Source organism: Periplaneta americana, chromosome 6 (genome assembly GCF_040183065.1).
Source record: "Periplaneta americana isolate PAMFEO1 chromosome 6, P.americana_PAMFEO1_priV1, whole genome shotgun sequence".
Lineage (NCBI taxonomy): Eukaryota > Metazoa > Arthropoda > Insecta > Blattodea > Blattidae > Periplaneta > Periplaneta americana.
The window spans coordinates 49607791-49633457 of record NC_091122.1 but is presented as its reverse complement, the minus strand read 5'-3'; the positions used below and the strand labels follow the sequence as shown (position 1 = coordinate 49633457).

The following is a 25667-nucleotide window of genomic DNA, read 5'->3' as shown; positions in this document are numbered from 1 at the left end:
ACATTTTGCATATTGTGCGCTATCTCGCTTTATTATCAAACGAGGTAGGTCTATATTATTAAGCAATGTTGGCATTGATGAGAGATGGAATGGGATAAATTCTTTGGTGTCGCTAGTGTGCAATGTCTTGCGTCAGTAGTCAGTATGGCCAATACAGCGGTTTTCTCGCTAGATCTCTCGTTTTTCGGTGTTAGTTTTTCGGGTAAAATTTATGAAATTTATATTACTCATATAGGAATTGAGCGATATTTTAACACTTACAGCGGTAAATAATTGTATTTGACATTGAAATTGTGGCAATTTAGCTGTTTCTGCACTGTTTCTTAGCGGATTTTTAAGAATTGTGTTGGCGACACTGTCTACAGTGGATGATTTGTGTGTGTTGATTTTGTGTTGTTACAATATTATAATATTATTGAATAATGACACGACATGCGAGGAATTGTACAGCGGGTGCAGTCTACACATATCACGAGAAAAAGAAGGATGCTCAGGCATCTGGTTATGGTACAAATACTCAACGAGTTGGAAAAGATTCAATTAAAGATTTTGATTGTTGTTCGCTCACCCTACAACCTTGTAGGAACCCTGTTGTGACGTGAGTTAATTGTGTATAAAAATGATTTGTAGCGTGTTAAAAGTTTTATGGTAAACTGTATGACGTTAAGACCCAGAACCTCAGACTTTAATTCTCTAAGCATCTATTATTAGCAACAGTTCTATGAACCCTTGGATTAAATTGTAAATTCTTTTAGCCTAGATCCTAGACTCTGACCACTTCACTGACATTTTGACACTCTTGTTCAGAATGAATGGCAAGGGACTTACACAAGACTTCAATACTACATACAGTACTACCCAGCAATTTCCAATCTTTCCTATTTTCTGACTTCCACTTAGTCTCCGCTTATGATCCATATTTTATGTTAATGTCGTCTATAAATCCCTGATTTCGGTACTTCTGTCCCGAACTTTTCTCCCTTTCATCATCCCTTCCAGTGCATTCTTCAGTAGGCATTTTCTTTTTCTCTTCCTGATAGTTTCAGCATTATTCTTTCTTCATCCACTCTTTCCAACACGGCTTCATTTCTTATTCTGTCTATTTCACACGATCTGTTCTTCTCCATATTCACATTCACAATACCACAGTCCCAACAAAGCACTTCATTAGTTTCTTTCTTAGTTCTTTTTCCAGAGGTCCGGTCTATTAAAAACTTGCATTGCCATTGCTATCCTCCTGCTCATGTTACTGCTTATAGTACAACACAAGGATACAATAAAATACAAATGCAATAAATTAATAGTAGCATGAATTTAGAACACATTAACATATCCTAGCTGTAAAAATTCATTTAAGAAATAAAATAGTTTATCAATAAGCCATTGAGGCTATATATAGCCTTCTCAGAGTTAAAAAAAAATGCTAATATTAATAGACTCGAGCAGTAATTTGTAGAATAAGACAATGGTAGTTGAGTGTGTGCAGCTACCTGATGCTGTCACTCTATGACTATGGTAGGGGTGGTGTCAAACGAATGGATGGTTCTGTAGCATTTATGCACAATATCCACGGAAATACAGTATGAATGATTCAGGTCATGAAAGTAAACGATCATTATTTGTGCTTTTTTATCCTTTGTGTGGATAAAATGCCTATCCACAGAAGGTTCGTTAACAGATCTTCTGTTTTAATAGAAATTTGGATCCTGTTGATTGTTCTCTTTTATGTTAAACTTGATTTTATTTCTTGTGTTTTTTCTTTTTCTTTTTTGCAGGAAAGATGGTTATCTTTTTGATAAAGAAGCAATCTTGGAATATATCATAACAAAAAAGAACGAATACAGTCGAAAATTGAAAGAATTTGAAAAACAGAAACGAAAGGAGGAGGTATGTATGTAAATATTCGGACTTTTTGCAACACATTTTCATGATTTAATGTGTAGTTCTTCCTTTTTGTATGCGTGCGTGCGTTTTTTTTAATTATCATTATCATCATTATTTTATTATATATGTTTTCAGACTGAGTTGGCAGAACTGGCAGCAGCAGAAGAGCGATCAAAATTGAATAATTTTCTGAAGACAGAAAAGAATATTGTCAGTGCTCCCATCAAAGCTTTCAAGTCAGGTAACTTTAGTTATTTCCTCTAGTTTTCGTAAGGGTATATTTTAAACATATGCCAGGTGCGCACTATACAGGGTGATTCAAAACCTCTGCGACAAACTCTGAGGGGTGATAGATCCAACAATAAAGAACCCTTTTTGTTAAACAACCTATGTCTTTTGACGCATTGTTTTGAAGTTACCGCTGAAAATGTTTTTGCACAGGCGTATGTCAATGTATGCGAATGTGTGCACCCCTGTTTGTTTGTTGAGGTGTTTGTAAGAGACGAGAAGGGTTGTTGTTGTTTACGTTTAATGTTCAATACCTTTTCCTTTCAGTTCAGTCTAATCATCAATTGAGAATGGATGTCTACACTTTTCCTGAGTTAGCCGACATGGTAATGTGTTATTGGGAGGCTCGCGGAAACGAAAGAAGAGCTCTTTGCATGTACCAACAACAGTTTCAAAACAGAAATCACCCTCACCACACAATGTTTGCTCGACTTTATCAGCGCCTTCGAGACAATGGGTCTCTTCATCCCCAGCACATTGGTGGAAGACTTCATAGATATCCATTCTCAGTTGATGATTACACTGAACTGAAAGGAAAAGGTATTGAACATTAGATGTAAACAAAGAACAACAACCCTTCTCGTCTCTTACAAACATCTCAACAAACAAACAGGGGTGCATACATTTGCATACATTGACATACGCCCATGCAAAAACATTTTCAACGGTAACTTCGAAACGACGTGTCAAAAGACATAGGTTGTTTAACAAAAAGGAGTCCTTATTGTTAGATCTATCACCCCTCAGAGTTTGTTGCAGAGGTTTTTAATCACCCTGTATATCCATTAAATTATTTTACTTCTGTCAGATAATATTCTAGTACAGTGAAACTTCTGAATAGCGGAAGCCTGCAGGAAATGTCTTATATTGAGGAGTATCTGCTGCTGGGAAAATAACTTAAAATGGGACTATCGCATTTTGACATATATGTCTTTATTTATTTTGAATTTATTTGTAGCTAAGTCTGCCAAGTTAGCTCTGTGGTAGCATGTCTGCCTCCAGACTAGCTGCCATCTTTCAACCATATTCAAAATAAAAAAAAAACAGATACATATGATACATCAATTCTAGAACCAACAACAGATGAAATAAAGTTGCAGAAGTTATAAAGAAAGATATGAACCTTAAACATTTTCGTTCGTAATAATGAAATGATCACAAGTAACGATAACATAAAAATGAAATGTTTTTACATTATAATGTACCAGATTTCGCTAAACTGGAGAATTAGTATGGTAGATTTGAAACATGATGTTACGGTTACGACCAAATTTAACTAAATACACAATGTTGCCAACATAAGAACATGACTTTGGTCTGTGGTGTCGTTAGAAGGAGAAATTTGTTTCTTTTTCTCTCTACCTCCTTCGTTTTGAACATTACCGAGAGATAGCACCACTGTTACTCTTATATATTTCAATGATTTTTCCCTGGACTACCAATTTGTTTGGACGACATTTCTACATAGAAGATTAACACAGATCTTACAAGCGATCTCCAGTTACTAACAGTATGGTCATCAAAATTGTGTGTCCATTTCATCTCGAACTAAAATCTCTCTCGCATTTTCTTTTGTTTCATCACAGCCGAATGGATTTATCTCTTCAGTATCAATGTTTCTAGTTTATGGCATTTATGACAGTTTTTGTTTCGTAATATTGATAAACAATAATATAATTAAAGCAGGGAATAATTTCAGGGCCCCTAAAAGTGTTTTTTCGTAAAAGGCTAGATATTTTCTCTAGGCCACAAATAAAACTTCAATGCAGTCATAATTACGTACTTAACGCTTTGGCGAACATTATCCGGAAATTTACTTTCCGTTATTTAAATGATATTCTGTAAAACACACCTTTTTTCCTTTATTTCGTTGTTATCTTACTACATATGCATTTTCTTTTAGTGCATTCAAAACATCGTAGTTGTACTGCATAAACCTTCCACTTGACTAATGGAGTGATTTATTTAAGAATATAGTCGCGAATTTTACTACCACCATTTCGATTGTCTTTTGTTTGACACGGTCTGGTGATTAGTGGCCAGCGAGTAACATCGACTATTGACTTGCTCTACCGTGCGTATTATCCAGTTGTTCCCCAGATTTTAGTAGGGGATTTAGAATATGTAGGCTACGTAAAACTAAAAAGTACGCTAAACTGAAGTTCGTTATATTGAGACAATAGTGTGTAATGCTGTGGGAAACTGCCATTTATTTTATCATTCATTTTTTTATATAATCGTACCTCATTCTTATTTAAACTAATTCGAAGTGATTCAACATTTCAGTGTGAAGAGTTCATATGTAGTTTTTATAACAGGTTTTACTTTGTTATTGTGTGTTATTAACAGATCCATTGAAAGTTGAGAAACCATCTGTGTCAAATATGACAGAGGGAAGGGATAAGCATCTGCCAAGCTTCTGGATACCATCCAAAACACCTGAAGCGAAGGATAAGTCCCTCAAAAAGCCTGTAAGTTCGTATCACAAGATTGTTACTGAGTTTATTGGTCTTGAAACAATTCATTAAATGGTCATTCCCTTTTTCTAGTTCATTTATTGGAGATGTGTACATAAACTAATGCTATGGAAACATTCTGGATCAATATACATTAGTCTCCGAGGAAGAATTTTAGGTACATTTTCTTTTCCTCAAATGATTATTATTTTAAACAAATGGGAATACTACAGTGGATCAGTGGTTCCCAAACTTTTTGAGGGCTCAACTCACTTTTGGACGAGATTTCCGTTCGCGACTCTCCCCCACCCTTCCATATGAATTTTTGACCTCATTCAGAAAATGCAAATCCCTGTAAAATCTCAAAGAAGTATAATTTTACTCAAAACCTATGGATACCACCCAAAGTACGAGTTTAAACTGCAGTTTTATGAGTATTTTCCAGAAGAAATTCAAAACAGTTACCAGTACAACAGTCACAGATTGATATTAAATCTGCTGTGTTCAACTGACTGAAAAAAAAAACAAAAAAAAAAAAAAAAAAGGTAACTGAAATATATACCCACTGATGGAATGTTAAAACTATTTCTTTTTCTTTTCACAGAGCATAGACCAATTTTGTATCAAAAGGATATCTCGAGCTTGAAAAAGAAGCTCTTAAAATTTGTGCAATATTTGCAATGTATTTATGCAAAATAAGTTTCTTGTCTATAATTGCTATCAAAACAAAAGTGAGAAGTCTCCTTGAACTTGAGAATGATATGTGTGTGTATCGAATACTTTGTCCAGATTTAAGAGGCTAGTTTCTGAAAGAACAAGCACACTTATCATATTAATTATGTTTTACTTCTGAAAAGACTAGCAGGAAAGAAATGGGGTTGCTCTAGAAATACTTTGAACACTACATACAAAATGTTTAAACAGCCGGTGCTGACGTACTGCGGAGAAATTTTAATTACTTCACCTTTCATAAATGGAATAGAACGTGTTCAAAACCAAGCTCTCAGGCTCATTACTGGTGGAATCAAAATGACTCCAATAGATTCTGTGAGATTTCTCACTAATATTAACAGCATCAAAATGACAATAGAAGAAAAAGCACTGATCCAATATAAAAAACTTATCAGATTATCAGGAAACCATTGGCATTCATACAGTCCTCTCTGTAGATTAAAAACTCAAAAAAGTTTCATATCCATAGTTCAAGAATTAAAACAGAAAATCAACATCCCGAATTTAAAAGAAAACTTACAAATTAAACCAAACCCTTTAACTCTATTAAATATAGAGTATAATCTAAATTTAACATAAGAAATACTGAAATCAGAAGTAAACACTGAAATAATGAAACAATTGTCTTTAGAGACAATTAATATTAGGTACCCTCCACAAAACTGGTTTCATTTATACACCGATGGATCCTTGATCTCCAGAGAACAAGGTGCCGGTGCAGGTGTTACGTGCTGTCTCTTCTCACTTTATAGATCTCTTGGATATGGAACAACAAGTTTTGATGGAGAAATCATTGCAATAAGTGAAAGTCTCAGGAATCTTCTATGCCACTTCAATAAATTTAAGAATGCAGTTATATTGTCAGACTACAAAGCAGCTGTTCTATCAATAGTCTCTAAACACACACCTTCATCTCAAATAGCAGAAATAACTAAAATGCTCTCTTAATTAATATCACTCAATAAAAGAATTGTTAATTAAATACTATTATAGTCACAATCATGCCATGGTATGAAAGAAAAATTTCACAACCTCGAGCGGGAATCGAACCTGCGACTTCCTGTTCTCCGGTCAGGCGCTCTACCACTGAGCTATCGAGTTCGTCTCACGCCAAAGGCTCGGAATTATCCTTTCATACTGGCGACTCGATAGCTCAGTGGTAGAGCGCCTGACCGGAGAACAGGAAGTCGCAGGTTCGATTCCCGCTCGGGGTTGTGAAATTTTTCTTTCATACCATGGCATGATTGTGACTATAATAGTATTTAATTAATTAATATGTCACATCAACGGACGTATATACGTCATCCAAACATCGTAAGATGAAGATTACAAAAGAATTGTATTCCAATGGATACCCTCCCATTGTGGAATCCTGGGAAATGAGAATGCGGATGCTTTAGCAAAGAAGGGCAGCACTGCTACTATCTATGCTACTAAATCTATGTTTTACTCTGTGAAAAGATTTATTAAATCTACATGCTTAGATTTCAACAAACAAAATTTGATAACACAATCCCAAGGGAAAAAATGGAACTCTCTGCATCATAATCCACAGTTAATTTACCACGCAAATTGTCTGTAGCTGCATTTAGATTGGCAACAGGCCATGACTGTTTGGCCAAGCATCTTCATAGAATTGGAATATATTAGTCTCCTAACTGTCCATTGTGCAACTCAAATCAAAAAATGGATTCAGTACATCTCAAAATCTGTGCATCAATAGCTAACCATGACAATATCTTTGAAAAATGTTGGAGTGCAAGAGGTCAAGTGACTTTATTGTCAAATGCCTGGCATTAGAAAACAACAACATAAATTTAACCTTTAAATTTTAATAAAGGACCGAACATGTTAAAAAGTTTCGACTTCCATGCAAATGACATGGAATTATTATTACTAGACGATTTTAACAATAATAAACGTTGCAAAAGACTAAAACACGCATTCCGCCATGATGGATCGTGCAGAAAACTCGTAAAGCGGTGTTTTGATTTGCTGCACGGTTGCTGCAGTGCTGTTGCAGTGACGGTGAAGCAAATGTAATAAAAGAACGGTCTGGCTGCAACACTTTATGTCTTGCTTTAAAAAAACGCATGGTGTGTATCGAATACTTTGTCCAGATTTGAGAGGCTAGTTTCTGAAAAAGTAAGCACACTTGTCATATTAATTATGTTTTCCTTCATAACTATCGAAAGATCATTTTTATATTTTTATGTTGGCAGCATTGTTTATGTTTTGTTTCTGAATGCAAAATAAATGTATGTTAATCAGGCGTATTTATTTTAATTTATAATGATCTCGCAACCCTCCTCAGCTGTTTACATGCGACCTCTACTTTGGGAACCACTGCATTGGATGATACTGAATAAATATGCTGCTAATATTCTCATATATGGGCTATTCCATATGAAATCGATCAGTAAAAAATCTCGCATTTTTTTAATACTCTAATTTTTTCCCTAATTATACAAGGTGCTGAGGAGAGTGCATTTTCAAAAATATACTATCGAAAGTCAAACGGTTTTCGTACTATTGAGTGACAAATTTAGCGTATTTTATAAAAACAAGCTTCTTTCAGCGCTCAGAACTCTGGAACCATTTACTGCAGAACATTGAACGAGAGCTCATTTTGAAGCTGACATTTGGTAGGTTATGTTAAGAAGTAATTCTTATTTTTATTGTATACAGAGAGAGAGACAGATAATCTGATTTTACTTATTTTTAGGCCTTTTGCCCATTTGTAAAAATTTAAAAAATAATGAGAAAAAACCTTGCATTATTAAGAGGGATTCAGCATTGTTTGCTTAGTGGCTCGGCAATAAGTTTCGAGGGTATTAAATAAATTATTTTCACACGCCTAGACTTGAACGGCGCAGTACTGCATGCACTGGCCGAGAGCTGAAGATAAGAGAGCGTTGGGCGTCATTTTACTCCTGTGTTTATGAAAACTTGTGATAAAGCTAGTACAGTCATGACTGCTAGATGACACATCACGTGTTTGTCTCCTGGCCTTGCTTGTCTCGGCTAGTTCCTGTCTCACAGTCAGCTGGTTACTTCACACACGTACTATTTATTTTCTTTATTTGATATTTTCAATACTTTCTTATCAACGGTACACCAGTAAAAAATATGTATTTATTTGTACATTCAACGCGGAATCTAACTATATATTTTAAAACTATTTTTTCGTGGTCAAAGGGGTCTTAATGAAGAAAAATCTAAATTTCTCCATTTCCATAAAAAGTAAGAAAAACTGTTTACATGTCAATATAAACTTTAATTTCTCAACATCAAAATAAACCATGATTTTGATCATTGGGTGAAAGGGTTTCGGAGCCACAACAGTTTAAAGTTGCTAATTTTATGAAAATACGATCAATTTAAATATTTTAAATTTAAACACTATGAATTTCTGATGCCTCAAACTTTGCACAAAGCACTGTATCACAGCTCTCTACGTACAAAAAAAGTTTCATTGTATTTAAAAATTGCAAGGTCAATTTTCTCTATATTTCGGTCGATTTGATATGGAATAGCCCATATAGATTGTGTAAGAATAATAGTAAAAATGTGTTATAATTTATTACATGTAAAAATGTACGAAACAGCACTTGTAAGTTCAACTGGGGGTAAGTGAAACCAAAAATCGCATAGTTCAAGTTTAATGGGTTAATTCTCTAGCATAAATATAGATTCAAATTTTGAGAGAAGTAATTCTAAAATATCCTTTAAATGACATAAAATTGTTACAGGTTTTATTTTACATTCGTAGATGGTAGGGTGTATTATTTAAAACACTGTCTCTGCCTCACATTTTCTCAGCCATGTGGGCGAGGGTGTGTTGGAGGGGGCTTGCAAAGGCTCGCGCGGCCCTTTTAAAAATATTTTTATATATATATTTGGTTCGAGCCCTTTGTTAAAATGTCACAAGGAAAAAAATCAATAAAATAAACGCACTTTTCTAATTTAATCATCTTCTATTCTACATTCTGCTAAAGTGATCACTTGAAAATATAGCAATTTAGTGGTTTTTGCACAGCTTGGTCGAGACTTTCTATAATTGAATAGGAAAGCTGAAAAACATTGATGGCCGGTTTGTCCAAGTATTGTTAGAAGACTTAACGACTGCTAAACCTTCAACAGTTTGTTAAATACAGTTTTTCCATTTGTTCAACACCTGTTTGGCTTAACAGATTCTTAACCGTTTGTTAACTTTAAATATAGGATTTCAGGCCGTTAACTCATTTAACAAACAGTTAAACATGGCGGATAACACCACAGCTGTTCAGACAAAAGTTGTGAAAGTAACATGTTATGTTTCTCTTTGAGGAATGTTTAGAGGAAGGGACGGTTTCACCAAGCTTCAGTAAATCAGTCCAAATGAAACATTAACTAGTACTGAACATTGAAATATTTACACGATTACGTTTGTATGTGAGCTGTGTCCGTAGACTTCAAGCGTAGCAGCTATATGTGCCTCGTCACTCTGGTTACGTCATGGTACCCAGATGGAGTAGTCAGTAGCGTGTTGGCTTGCCATCCCAAGGGCCCGTGTTCGGTTCTCGGCGATAACTTTTTTTTTTTTTAACGTAACTAATTTTTATACATGTTACCTTTCTTCATTTTTATAATTTTGTGTAGTGGAACTTATTATTTCGCAACTCTGGCTCCACTAGGAGAATTTAAAAAACTCTTGGGAGATCAATTTTCTTCCCGAAATAAAAGTAAACAAACAAATTAAAGAAAAATAAAAAAGAAATACACATGTGGATCTAATACATTGTCCACATGTCATCGGCGTCTATCACTGCCTGGCATTTTCAGGGCATTGAGTCCACCAGTTCGCGGAAATAGTTCTGGTCCTTAGCGAAATCTTCCCAGGTAACCAGAACTTGATCCAGAACTGATCTGGGATGTCTCGATATTTGTCAATCCTCTTTTTCATGCTTTTCCGTGAACCGCCTTTGAACGTTTATGGCGGTGTGCGCGGGGTGATTATCCTGCTGGAAAATTAAATTTCCATCAGAAAGAAAACGATTATAAATTCCAAGAATCCAGCTCTTTCGCTTCTGTTTTAAAGCCAGTGCAAACATATCTTATCGCTAGCTATAATATAATTCTAATAAATGAAAGTTAATATACCAATTAAGTTTTGTTATGTTTGAATGCACATTATGTATTAATTTACTAATATTTCTTAGGTACCGGTATGTAGTTATAATAATCACTTTCATGTCTTAAAATAAAACTCAGTTGTATGTTACCTAGTTGAAATAGGCCACTTGTTCCAATTCACCAGCTACTGTTAACTCTAGATTCTATGTTACTAGCTCTTCAACTATAGCCGATGTCAATAGTGCTTCAAAATACGCAGTGAATAAATAATAAAATGTTTCAGCAGCAATTGCTTCTTTAGGACGAAATTACATATAATTTATACATGAACCTAAATTAGAGAATTTTATATGATACGGAATTCTCCTCGGGGTTTTCTGTACAGTTGACTACACACACATTCGTGTAATTATTGTCACCTGGTGGTCATAATGCTGAGATTTTTCTAAACAGAAATTCATATTTAGCATTATAAAATGTAACCATACATAATAATTATTATCATTCAATAGTAGTCAATGCAACTTTCATTTATCAATTCTCTGTACTGTATGAATCATGGCTACTGTAATAGGTTACGATTTTACACATGTTTCATGACTTACTCCATAGTACAGAATTTAAATAATAATATCAACCAATAAGAAGTTGTCTTATATATGCAAAATCATTACCAACTGCTGTTGAGTAGTTAGAATAGTATTAACGACAGTTAAAGTTAAGTGTTGGTTATTTTAAAGAAAATTATGTTGGAAAAATGGAAAACATCTTAACAAAACGTTAAAAATAAATCCGCTGTTAATTTAGCATTTGTTAAGCCAAATTAAACATTACTTGGAAAAACTGGCCATGAGAGTGTCAAATTAAAATTTTACAGGAACAGAAAAAGAAATAATTTATGCATATTTATTCCCACAACCTCGAGGTTCTACTTACATTTTCAATCAACAGAGTTCACTAAAATATGAAAGAAAGTATGTGCAATGTGTTTATATTAAAACATTATAAGAGAAAATAAAATGTCGTTTGCAATGTTTTTCCACTTAGCTATTCAGTTGAAGAGGTGGATTCTAAATTGGCCTAAGTCAAAATGTGTGAGCATGTGCGCACGCTTGCATTTAAGCGATATTCCCAATTGTTAGTCAAATAGTCAATTCAAACATTTTGCAAATTAATATGAATGGTAAAAAATTATTATTACTGTACTATTATTGTAAAGTAACTAGTATTTCCCCCTTTCCCTGCTGTGTATATTTCTGCTGGCTGTCCTGTTCTTTTTTATTTCCTTTTTTGTTTTAAATGGTATAGGTCTCGCAAGTACGGATTACCAACGGAAGGAATGCGAATCAAACACTGCGATAAGGAAGAGCGGGCAAGAGGAAAGATCATGAGATAACTTGAATGATATTCGAGAGTACAGTTGGAAGAGAAATGACATCGATAGAATCAGTCTTCTGTTGTGATAGTTACATTACGACTTTAGTTTGTTCCATTGGATGTGAATACGTGTCTTGTATCGCACGGTATTATTATTTCATTCGTAAACATATGTTGCGCGTTTAATTAGCTTCGAATTTTTCTCTTGCTACGTTCTTTATTTACACAGCGATGTCCTCATTTGTTCATCTTCTTGGAAGAGACAGTACTTCCATTGGCTCGCACCTCTCCCCCCTCAGCGTGCCTACATACACACGTCAAAACAGAAGCAACGCCATCATTGCTTTTCGGTAATAGTTTCTTGCACGAGCTATACTCACAACACTTGTGCATTTGGGGTAGTGTAACTTATGGCATAAATAAAACATAAAAATGCTCAGTCTTTTAATCTGATTCAGTGACAAGTGTATGGTGACCAATTCCAACTTGTCACATTAGTCTTTCTTCTTTTTTTTTTCTTTCAGTATTGTAGTAATTTCTTTTTATAAAAAGGCAATTATGGTAATAATGGGATATTACATTCTTAGTTGAAAACTAGCACATTTATGTTATAAGTGAGCTAGAAAGTAATTGTTAGTGACAGTAAGTGCAAGCAATTTTCTTGGTTTTGTGTTTACCATTGAATCCGTTGTTTGTAGAGCATATTCATGGTCTCAGTGCTTGATACTATTTTAGAATGGTATATAAAAATCAGCACTACAGCCTTCTTCTGCATGTATTTTTTTCCCGCCTAATTGATGCTGTTATGTTATTGCAGTCACATGAACTTTAGGTTTGTGTTGCACAGATAGAATTCGCTATTCAACGATGTGAATAAAGTAGGAGGTGGACTTTAATGAAAAGTAAAGTAGGAATTCTACAGAGCTATTATTATCATAGGTCCCAGAAAAGAGCAGCCGGCCGGTTGACCACACCCTGCGTTGTTTCCGCCGAGCACATAGCCGTTTCTCCAGCACTTCTACAGTATATAACAGTACTATAGTAGGGAGCAGGAATATTGGCGGATGGAGGTATACCCCTTCATACTACCCAACCCACGTTCCACCCCTACTTTAGCTGTAAACGTTCTTCGAAGGGTCGCTTCCGAAACATCTTTCACTCCTCGCTACGTAATCTAATGTCTGTAACATCGTAATAGTGTTTATATATAAACACTGTCTGTGTGTCAGTATTTAGTGTAATTTCTGTGTGCAGCATTATAATTATTTCATTAAACAACAGCACATGTGAACACTTCATTTGTTATCATACAAACTACTGGTATACAATATGCGACATGATTTTATAACTACTATACTGATATCGAATAGCATTCGTATTTTGAGGTGAATGAACTAAGAAAATCAGTTGAATTCATATCTTCCAAGTTCGACAGTCTTAGAGAGGAATTGGCGCACACAAGACATGAACTCAACTCCACGCAGGAGGAGATGAAGAGGCTAGTGCAAGAAAATGACCATCTCAAACAGGGAAGTGAGTGATCTGCAGCAGTACACACGCAGAGGCAATATAATGCTATTTGGAGTTCCGGAGATCGATGATCGATTGACCAAATATCGGAAGTCATAGGCGGTAGTGAATTGGTGCAACATGATGTGAGCGTAGCACATCGCATACCATCCAGGCCAGGGAAGACGCGTCCTATTGTCATCCACTTCACAAAGAGTAGAAGTCGTGAGGAATGGCTCCAGCTGTTCAGAAATGAGGCCAAAAATGATGGCAGCGGTCCTGGGATTGCGACAAAGAAAGTCAACAGGGATCTTCCGGCAGGAAGAATCACAGCAGGTGACCAACTGACAGCAGTGACCAGAGACATTTTGAACAAGACAAGGGATGCAAGAAAAGATGAAGCCAGTCCCGTGAGTAAAATCACTGTTGTTGACGATATAAATAATTTGTAAATAGTATTGTGTCGGTACCCAGGTTTTATTTTATATAATATAATTGACTTAACAATGGTTAGTAATACTATATTAAGTGAAATCTATCAGTGCAAATTTAATAATAATATAATAATAATAATAATAATAATAATAAACCAATCGACAGATAATGGAGAAAAAATGGGAGTATAAGGGTACAGTACATCAGTTATTCATAGATTTCAAAAAGGCTTATGACTCGGTTAAGAGGGAAGTATTATATGATATTCTTATTGAATTTGGTATTCCCAAGAAACTAGTTCGATTAATTAAAATGTGTCTCAGTGAAATATAGAGCAGAGTCCGTATAGGTCAGTTTCTATCTGATGCTTTTCCAATTCACTGCGGGCTAAAGCAGGGAGATGCACTATCACCTTTACTTTTTAACTTCGCTCTAGAATATGCCATTAGGAAAGTTCAGGATAACAGGCAGGGTTTGGAATTGAACGGGTTACATCAGCTTCTTGTCTATGCGGATGACGTGAATATGTTAGGAGAAAATACACACACGATTAGGGAAAACACGGAAATTTTACTTGAAGCAAGTAGAGCGATCGGTTTGGAAGTAAATCCCGAAAAGACAAAGTATATGATTATGTCTCGTGACCAGAATATTGTACGAAATGGAAATATAAAAATTGGAGATTTATCCTTCGAAGAGGTGGAAAAATTCATATATCTTGGAGCAACAGTAACAAATATAAATGGCACTCGGGAGGAAATTAAACGCAGAATAAATATGGGAAATGCGTGTTATTATTCGGTTGAGAAGCTCTTATCATCCAGTCTGCTGTCCAAAAATCTGAAAGTTAGAATTTATAAAATAGTTATATTACCGGTTGTTCTGTATGGTTGTGAAACTTGGACTCTCACTCTGAGAGAGGAACATAGGTTCAGGGTGTTTGAGAATAAGGTGCTAAGGAAAATATTTGGGGCTAAGCGGGATGAAGTTACAGGAGAATGGAGAAAGTTACACAACACAGAACTGCACGCATTGTATTCTTCACCTGACATAATTAGGAACATTAAATCCAGACGTTTGAGATGGGCAGGGCATGTAGCACGTATGGGCGAATCCAGAAATGCATAGTGTGTTAGTTGGGAGACCAGAGGGAAAAAGACTTTTAGGGAGGCCGAGACGTAGATGGGAGGATAATATTAAAATGGATTTGAGGGAGGTGGGATATGATGATAGAGACTGGATTAATCTTGCACAGGATAGGGACCACTGGCGGGCTTATGTGAGGGCGGCAATGAACCTTCGGGTTCCTTAAAAGCCATTTGTAAGTAAGTAAGTAAGTAATAATAACACAATGGTTTTTACTTCACTGCAACGAGTATACTGCCAATATACTACCAGATCTTAAAATATTTCACTTAAACTTATAGAGGCCTAATTCCTGTTTTCCTCATTCTCTTAATAACCAGAATTTCAATCATATTACGAAAATTTTAATTTGTTGTATTAATTAAAGTTTTTTAAAGTATTCGTAAACACTATAAATAATTTATTTTGCTTGGCTACGCGTATCCGCTCCCTTTCTAGACATGTCGCTCGACTAGGCACAGAAGCAATTCCACTGTTAGTATTGAAAACTACTGTTTGAATATGTGCACAGTGAGCAGACAACAGCTACGATGACTGCTCTCTCAATACCCAACGATTGGCTTGCAAGCAAATACACCCGAACGCATCGACACACTGCCAGTCAGTCATCCCAATGCACAGGTCAGAAGAGAGGGGGTGGTACGTGCAAAAATGAGCTATGTACGACCCGCCAATATCTTTGCTCCCTACTATAACAATAAATGTTCAATAATTTGGACTTACTATGCTCACAGTCGTTGCTGAAAATGGTCCCTGTTTGCCGCCACACACAACTGACATCTTCTGATAAACGAATGAACAACACTCTGAAGTTCCACATCATTGATAGCTTGGATTTCTTCTCGTGTATAGTCTTTTAGTTCATCTATAGAATGAGGATATTGCCTATAAACCCTACCTTTTAGTGTTCCCCATAAATAAAAGTCACAGGGTGTTATATCTGGGCTTCATGGAGGCCTCAAATTATTACTGATTAGTCTCGTACCGAAAATAGGCTTCAATTCCCTCATTGACATGGCAGCTGTATGAGCAGTGGCGGAATCTTGTTGGAAATAAATTGACAATCGTTCCACGTAAGAACACTATGTTTTCTGCTTGATTTTCGATTCTTCACTGAGTCTGTTTCTTTAAATCTTTTAGCGAGTCTTGTAATTGTTTTGGCAGAAAGCACAGGTCTGTTTGGAAACTTTATTCGAAATTTTCATCTTGTTTTCGCCCTGGAAATGTACAAAAACTTGCCCAGACATATTCAAACATTTTTAACAAGAGCCAGAACAGGTCACATTGTCACTCAATTGTACCTACACCTATTTCACATTTCTGATAATCCTACTTGTCTATATGTAATAATTATGATGAAGATCTGGAACATATTCTTCTATACTGTCCATCCATAAACCACAAAAGAAGTAAATTAAAATCATCAGTACCATTTGCAGAAGACATAGCCCTGCAGTATATATTGACTACACCCCACCTCTGGCTACTAGCAACAGGCATCTATAATGAACACCGCTCAAAATACCCCTCATTTCTCGTGAAAAACAACAACTGAATAGACTACAGTGGACTATAGTGGACTTTATGTTGTCAGCAAACAGCTGGATACATTAAGAAGATTGATTGATCTTGATTTCGCACACGACCTTCTGCCTCTTATGTATGTATTGTACATGTATACACATTCACACAGTGAGAATTCGTTGCTACGCATTTCCTAAATACACAATAATCACTAAACTTTATACACTAACATTGTACACTTGAAGAATCGAGATTTGCATTACACGACTTCTAAGCACACTGAATGCAATATGGCTACTGGAGTTCGATTGCACGGTGGAAACCATGCAGGGTGTGGCTGGCTGGTCACTCTTTTCTGGGCTGTATGATAATAATAGCTTGTACATTTAAGTTTTAATCCATAGATGTCAGTTTCATTATCTCCTATTTAGAATCCATCGGTAAACCATACAAAGTTTTCAGGTGGAAACTGGTTGGTGTCATAAGTTTCACATACTTCCCTATTGGAGAAATGCTCTTCGAGAGTATTAAATGTAAACTGTGGGGCTATTTGGTCATTCCTGATAGTGTCGCTATATTTGGTAGCTCTATTCTGTAAGCAAGAATGGCCATAGATGTAACACATATAAGACTGTTGTATGATACGCCTGTTTCTACGTGTATTCCACTCACATTGCTGCTGGTTATGGAATAAATACGATCTTTGCTGTCCTTCAACTCAGAGAAAAGTAGCCAATGACAATACAAGATCGAAATACCTTGATCAGGAGGATGGAAATTATATTCAGTTCTTTCTATAGAAGAATATGTATCACCACTTTTGGTGACTATCATAAAATGTAATTCTTTTTAGAGTTCTCAACATATTTATTTTTTTTTAGTCTTGTGATTATTATGTTGCATACTTGTTATTACCTTACTGATATTGTCTCTATTTAAGGATAAGACTATATATTGTCCTGTGAGTGGGAAACCTCTGAAACCCAAGGATCTGATAGACGTGAAGTTCACCCAAGTTAAAGATCCTGATGACAAAAAGGCTTTGATTGTGAAAGAAAATCGTTACATGTGTGCTGTCACCCATGACATTCTCAGCAATTCTGTGCCATGTGCTGTCATCAGAACCACGTAAGTACCCTTTCGTGTTAATTGCAAAACAGCTCTTTGTATTACAGTAGAATCCCTCTTATCCGGCACCAAAGGAAGTAGGCTAATTCCGGATACGAGATTTTGCCGGATAATTGATTAAATACCGGTATATACAAAAAAAGTTCGTATTTCATGGTGCCAACTGCAGCCATGTGAAGCATATTTCTCATTCACTTGTTTATAACTGACTAAACATAAAAACTGTGTGGATTTTCCTTATTAAAACACATCCCAAAACACAAATAATACGCTAATTTTAGGTTCGAATATTCACTGAAAATTGAAGTTCGTGTGAAATTCATAATGTGGCAACACTGACAGCCTGAACATAACTAAATGAACATAAAAACTGTGTGGATTTTTTTATTAAAAAACATCACACAACACAAATAATACACAAATTTTAGGTTTGAATATTCACTGAAAATTAAGGTTCATGTGAACTTCCTAATATGGCAACACTGATGGCCCGAACATAACTAAATAAACATAAAAACTGTGTGATTTTTTTCTTTATTAAAAGACATCACACAACACAAATAATACACAAATTTTAGGTTTGAATATTCACTGAAAATTAAAGTTCGTGTGAACTTCCTAATATGGCAACACTGACGGCCCGAACATAACTAAATAAACATAAAAACTGTGTAATTTTTTTTTTATTAAAACATCACACAACACAAATAATACACTAATTTTAGGTTTGAATATTCACTGAAAATTAAAGTTCGTGTGAACTTCCTAATATGGCAACACTGATGGCCCGAACATAACTAAATAAACATAAAAACTGTGTGAATTTTTTTTATTAAAACACATCACACAACACAAACAATACACAAATTTTAGGTTCGAATATTCACTGAAAATGTAACTTCATGCAAACTTCATAATGTGACAAAACTGATAGCCCAGACTGTGGCAGTGTGGCAGATTTAAACTTTTTTTTTGGCTCAGTCAAAAGTTCCGTTGTTTTGGTATTGCTGGTTATTTGGGTGCCGGTTATGAGGGATTTTACTGTATTAGTCCATCACGAACAATAATTATTTTACTGGGCATTAAACTTCATATGAGGCGTGTAGTTGCAAAATCAGATACATCACTTTTTTCGAAAATGAGTTAATGTTATGATTCATATCTTCATATGATTCTACAACTGCTATAACACTTATGCTCCAAAACCAGATACATAACATGAATTTGTATGATGAAAGAATAGTATTGGTTGCAAATCAGATAAGTCATGTGAGTTTGTTTCCAAACCAGATACATCAAGGATTTACTCATACATTCATTGCGCATCAGTAGATTTCCCGTGCAGAAACAGCAGAAAGAAAAACGGCAAGATGTCATCATTAGTTCTAACGAGTATACAGATATTTTCTCTAATTTTGAAACAGTCATAACTTTGTCAGATAAAATATATGACAGCCACCAGCTCAATGGCACTTACCATGTAAAAGATTTTTCTTTCAGTGGAACAAAAAAAAAAAAGGATGACATCCTGGTGAAGGATGAAGTTCACTACAGAAGTGAGTCTGGTCAGTACAAGAGCATTTGTTAGAAGAACAAAAAAATAATAAATATTGCATCACCAAGCATAATGCTGGCAGGAGTATAAGTTTTACAATTAAAAATGAATGATGTAACTGCTTTGCTGACAAAACATTTTGGCAATGACTTTAAATCACTTCATACATTATCCTACTATGCACGTATTGTTAACGGTCTGGAAAGCTGGATGAAAATCATATTTCTTCTATGAATGAAGAAGAAAATGTGTGTGACCATGAGTGTGAAATAGGTGATCTGGTTGTTTAATAATTCAGTTTCTTTTGTGATGATGAAAATGTAATAATTATGACAAATTAATTGTAATAATGTAACAGGGGGTTTAAAATAATACATTTTATATAATAGAATGGTTTTTTGCTTTCAAACCAAGATAGGTCCTTTGTCATATTTTTTTTTTTTTTTTTTAATCCAATGCCACCAGGTTCTCTTTCGACATTTCTGGTCTTCTCTCCTGGCCGTGGCTTAGGTGTAACCCACTTCTGAGGTTGGGGCGCCTGGAAGGCAAACCCAGATAGATCACAGAACAGTTTTCAAAACCAGATACATCAAATACATTTTCTCTATTATCTACTAATTATACAATAATGTCACTGCCATACGTCATGGAACATTACAATATTCCATAACAAATATATCCTCCAAGTATTAACATTTTATCTGTTGGTGTATAGGAGATATACGTTTTTCTTTCATACTGAAAATTATGTTTTAATGATGTATCTGATTTTGAAACTACATGTCTCATATGTATGTTTAGTTCGTATCATGAAAAAAAAAAAACACTTGATTATTAAATAAGAAGACTGAGATTGTGCTGAACATACTCCACCACGCAAGGTTACAGTGAATGGTGTATCATTCACTTCTATGCATTCCTAACCCTAACTGATCTTGCAACTTTTTCCATCCTCACTCTTAAGGTACATCTACACGGTTCAATTTTCCATACATTATGCATGCAATCTGGGGAGAATATTGAAAGAATCAAGTTGAAAACAAACATTCAGTAGATGCATGCAGATTTTGTGTCTGCATGGAGTGACGTGTTGAACACCATCTTCACTAATTAATGATTATTAAATATCAATCCAATACTTAGGCCTACTTGATTCTGTACTAACCTGTGGCTCTCCGTGGCCTTTAATTTCTTTTATGCTCGACCATGCCGAAATGTAGTAATTATACACCTGGTAGCAGACCTTTAATGCATGTCATTAAAGTACACCTACTCATTAAAGGTCAGGTCTTTCAGCCAATGACGACTCAGGTTACAACTGTTCTGCCAATGACAGGTCAGCTTCCTACCGTTATAAAACTGCAAGTATCGATTATTCTCGGATATGCAATCGAAAGAGAATTAGCGAAAAATCATGGAGGCTGGAAATCCAATACTGTCGCAGAAGGTTATGTTCTGTTACTATAATAATTAGCGTTAATTGTAAATAATATTCAAATAAATTCAATTTGTCATCTCGTTTTTCAATGTCTAATTTTATTTCAGTGTTATCTCTGTAGGTTCTTATGGCCTAGCAAGGTCAATGTGAACATCTGTTCCTCGGAAAAAATCAATACTTTCGCGTCTGCACACATCTCACAAATACGGGACATTGCTCCAGGTCAGATACAATAAAATTAATAATATCAAGGTAGAAATATGGTCGAGCATAAGAAGTCGTATGAAATGCCTATAATGGTAATTAAGAAGCTCGTATGAAAATTATGAAACTCGCTTGTGCTCGTTTCATAAATGTCCATACTCACTTCTTAATTACATTCATTATAGGCTCGTTGCACAATGTACTATTAAGAACAGTGTAGACTGTTTCTGTGACATAATGTTATGATTTCCTTTGCCTTGTTCCTTTTTGTTTCAGAGGTGATATAGTTACCATGGAGTGTGTAGAGAAGATAATCAAAAAGGACTGGATCCATCCCCTTACAGGAGAGAAACTCAAAGAAGAAGATGTAATTCCTTTGCAGAGGGTAATTTTTTCACTCTTAAATTTGTATGTTGTTCTAAAGTTAAGATATTTATTCAAAGTGACTTCTTTAGTTACAAAATATGAGTTGTACAGTAAAACCCTATTAATCTAAAGCCCACTAATCTTAAATTGTGGATAATCCGAACATGAAAAAAAAATATTTGAACTGAAACTGAGTTTGATGCTACAGTGTTTAGAAACCCTTGGCCACATGTTGGGCTGTTGTCAGAAAGGAGAGTTATTGCGTAATAACAGACATCATAGAGTTCGTGGAGCTGTTGCCTGTCTTCTTCAGAACAAGGGTTGAGAAGTTCATGAAGAGATCCGCTGTATTTCTGACGTTGACTCTCACAGAAGAATGGATATAAAAGCATTAAACAGGCAACAACAAGAGGCTATTTTCATAGATCCAATTATATGCATGGAGAGAGATCTCAGTGGTACGCAGAGAAAGGTGACAAGCATCTCAACATGTTGTCATTGGAGATGAAACATGGGTGTCGCATGCCACACCAGAAACAAAACAACAATCCATGCATTGGCAGCATAGTAGTTCACCTATGAGGACTAAATTCAAGCAGACAATCTCTGTCAAAAAAATCATGTGCACTGTCTTCTGGGATCAACGTGGTGTCCTCATGTGTGAGTTTTTACTGTGAGGGGAGACCGTTAATGCTGAGCGGTATTGTCAGACATTGCGAAATTTGAAGAAGGCGGTCCAGAACAAGAGACGTGGAATGTTGACAAAAGGCATTACTAGGGTTACCATATTTACATCGCTAAAAAAGAGGACACAAAGCTTAAAAAAAGGAGGACATTGTGCGAAAAAAAAAAAAGACAGAAAATATGTACTTAGATTTAGGCTTAGCCCCTATATTATACTTTAAATTACGCCAATATATATTTTATTACAAAATATTTGCAGTACAGATTTAGGCTCATGCCATACTTAATAATAATATGTTTATATTTATTTTATTACAAAATAATTGTGGTAAAACTTAATAATAATAATAATAATAATAATAATAATAATAATATTTTACAGTTAGTTACATATGAAAGGCAAGGGAACTATAATATTAAACAGGACAGAAAATATATATTTAAATTTAGGCTTAGGCCTATATTATACTTAAAATGATGTCAATATCTATTTTATTATAGCATACTTATGATAAAACTTAATAATATAAAATTATTTTACAGTTAGCTACATATGAAAGCAACGTTATAACAAGTAGGAGCAAAGTGAGTTGTGATCGTTGGCAAAGAATATAGTCCCTCGATGCTGCTGCCACCTACAGGCAAATTACTTGAAAAAGGCGTCAAATCAGATAATTTCAAAATACCAGGCATACATGTTACGAAAGGGAGGACATTTCTTTATTTTTTTAAATCCACCTGGACCCTGGACAAAGGCCTAAAAAGGAGAACATGTCCGGACAAAAGAGGACGTCTGGTCACCCTACGATTACACTTTTGCATGACAATGCACGACCCCATACAGTCAACGCCACACAGAATCTGTTGCTTCAGTTTGGATCGGACATCTTCGACCATCCACCCTACAGCCCCGACCTCGCGCCAAGTGACTTTCATCTCTTCTGTCTCATGAAGTGCTTTCTGACAGGAAAACATTTTCACAATGATGCTGAGGTACAGATGGCAGTGACTTCATGGCTCCAGATATTGGTGGCAGACTTGTGTGACACACACATACAAACGGTGCACCGATACAATTAATGCCTCAATAACGGTGGTGACTATGTTGAGAAGTAGCCAGTGAATCTCTGTAAATAGTGCAATAAATATTTCTTACTTTTTGATGCTTTCGTTTTCTTTATCGGCCATTGGAACTTACAGTACTTCCTGGATGAACCTCGTAGCATCCTTAATTATAAGTAATTGTTACGTGTGTGTAGCAAGGCATTTGCAATGGAAGGACTAACTTTTTATTTATTTTGTTTCAGGGAGGAACTGGATATTCAACAACAAACAATAATCTGGAGGGGAAACATGAGCGTCCCGTTCTTCAGGCTTGAACGTACAAGTGTATATATTTATATGTAATGTAATGTGTAATATAAAATGTTGTATTCATAACTGTTGGTAGGTAATAGTTCATGCATTAAGTCGTTATCTCCAATTTGGTTTAATGAATTCTTGAATTATATTCAAAGACATCAGTTGATACCATTTATTACGATGTACATATGATATTTCCGTGCAGAAATTCTGCGTCATATGATGAAAGATGAGTGGAACAGAGAAAAATTCTCTCCGGCACCGGGATTTGAACCCGGGTTTTCAGCTCATGTGTGGACATTGTGCCACTGCCGTACATCTATGACGCAGTGCATGAGGGTAGGCCACTAGAGCGAACCCAAGAGGTGGAACTTAAACTGAGAGGATTCAATCCGACATCAGGATGGGAATCTGGTGTGGCTTTGTGGATAGAGCGTCAGCACTTAGAGCTGAAAACCCGGGTTCAAATTCCGGTGCCGGAGAGAATTTTTCTCCGTTTCACTCATTTTTCATCAATTAAATTTTAGTTACTAATGACACATATTGATATTAAGACTTACTGTTATCAGTTTATATCTTACACTTGACATTTCTAATAATTAAATTTCATTTTTATTTTTATATGAAAAATTGTCATTATTTGTACTGTCTGCAGTCACAACTAAATATAAATGCAATATAGATATATATGTGTGTCTGTTTCTAATGCCTACCCACTTCATTTTGCGTGATTCAGGTTCTGCATACTGTGCATAGATGGCAGGACTATGACCCATTTTCAAGTTGCACACCACTTCGGCTGACCACATTATGCATGATGGGTATCTGTTAAGAGTTATGTCGTGTACTAGGATGATTGTATTTTAAGTGTAGTGTAGGGAATGGGTAAGGATGATGATGAGGAAGGGAGAAGGGGAAACTTGGTGCCGGCACGTAGCCTACTCCTGTCGAATAGCATCAAGGGGACCGTCAGGCTTAATGTCCCCATCCGACAGACGAATCACTATCATGCCTTCCCTTCATATGCACTGCGGAGAGATTTGGGATTTAACCCAGGCATATTGGTGCACAGTTTAGTGATTAGAAGTTGTGCACCACCATCTCTCCTAGGCAATATAGATATATCAACTCTTTGCAAAATATTTTGTATTGCTCTAAGACAGGAGATGGGTTATGTCGTTATATGTTTTGTTAAATAATGTACAGTATATATTCATTCATTCATTCATGGTGTTTTGACCAAGGGCAGATCTTTTACTGCAGATCCAGCTCTCTCTAATCTTTCCTATTTTCTGCCTTCCTCTGTCTCCACATATGATCCATATTCTTAATGTCGTCTATCATGTGATATCTTCATTTTTCGTACTCTGTTATCTTTCATTGTCTATTTGTTTTTTTTTTTTGTTTTTGTTTTGTATGCTTTGTTTAAAAGTAGCCTCTAACTTGAGGAAGCTCTGGTAAATAAATAAATGATCATTGTTGTAGATACGAAGTAGCACTTCTTAGCCATTGATATACGAGGCGCATCCAGAAAGTAAGTTTCCCGATTTTTTCTCCTTGAAAGTAAACGTAATTAGCCGTGTCAATTGCGCATGTGTAACATCTATGACTATCAATTACATAGGTCCCGCCTGGTGCCAGTAGCGTGGCAGCAGTGGTCCGAAATGGAAGCCCTTATTCCTTCTCCCGTCGCCTGCGAGGTTCGGTCGGTGATAAAGTTCTTTAATGCACAAAGCATTGCGCCAATTGAAATTCATCGGCAGCTCTGTCGGGTCTATGGACCGAACATCATGAGTAAGCAGATGGTGCGTCTCTGGTGTAGGCAGTTTTCCGAAGGTCGTCAAAGTGTCCATGAGTGCAGTGGGCGACTGTCCCTCATCAATGATGATCGTGTTGAGCTGGTGCGGCAGTGCATCATGGAGAACTGTCGCTTCACGATTACGGAGCTGAGCAGCCATTTTCCGCACATATCGCGATCCTTGTTGCATGAGATTGTCACTAAGCACCTGCTGTTCAAAAAAGTGTGTGCCAGGTGGGTGCCGAAAAACCTGACATCCGAATACAAAATGCAACGTTTAGAAGCAGCACTGACATTTCTGCAATGGTATCACGATGATGGCGACGAGTTCCTCGACAGGACTGTCATGGGTGATGAGACTTGGATTTCGCACTTCACCCCGGAAACCAAGCAGCCTTGGCGGCATAGTGGATCTCCGGTCAAGACGAAATTCAAACAGACGCTGTTGGTACGGAAAGTGATGTGCACGGTGTTCTGGGACAGGAAGGGCATTCTGCTCATTGACTTCCTTCCAAGAGGTGAAACAGTGAACGCTGACCGTTACTGTGAAACACTGCGAAAATTGCGACGTGCCATTCAAAACAAGAGGCGTGGAATGCTTACTGCAGGTGTTGTGCTCCTCCATGACAATGCTCGTTCACATACGGCTCGGCGCACAGCAGCTGT

The 25667-nt window shown here is 36.0% G+C and overlaps 1 protein-coding gene across 1 annotated transcript; it reads left to right on the top strand.

The window, feature by feature from the left end:
* The first annotated feature begins 341 nt into the window (after positions 1 to 341).
* On the top strand, positions 342 to 23890 carry LOC138701311 (nitric oxide synthase-interacting protein homolog). Its single transcript, XM_069828077.1, has 7 exons — positions 342 to 598; positions 1776 to 1887; positions 2020 to 2125; positions 4522 to 4643; positions 17407 to 17594; positions 21068 to 21176; positions 23149 to 23890. The coding sequence occupies exons 1-7, from the start codon at positions 423 to 425 to the stop codon at positions 23218 to 23220; spliced, it is 885 nt and encodes a 294-aa protein (XP_069684178.1). The 5' UTR covers positions 342 to 422; the 3' UTR covers positions 23221 to 23890.
* Positions 23891 to 25667: the final 1777 nt, after the last annotated feature.

Bases quoted from the DNA above. Each gene is read 5' to 3' on its own strand.
- LOC138701311 (XM_069828077.1), top strand. From the start codon at position 423: ATGACACGACATGCGAGGAATTGTACAGCGGGTGCAGTCTACACATAT. The intron at 17,595-21,067 runs GTAAGTACCCTT...TTTTTGTTTCAG, and splicing joins TGTGCTGTCATCAGAACCAC to AGGTGATATAGTTACCATGG. The intron at 21,177-23,148 runs GTAATTTTTTCA...ATTTTGTTTCAG, and splicing joins ATGTAATTCCTTTGCAGAGG to GGAGGAACTGGATATTCAAC.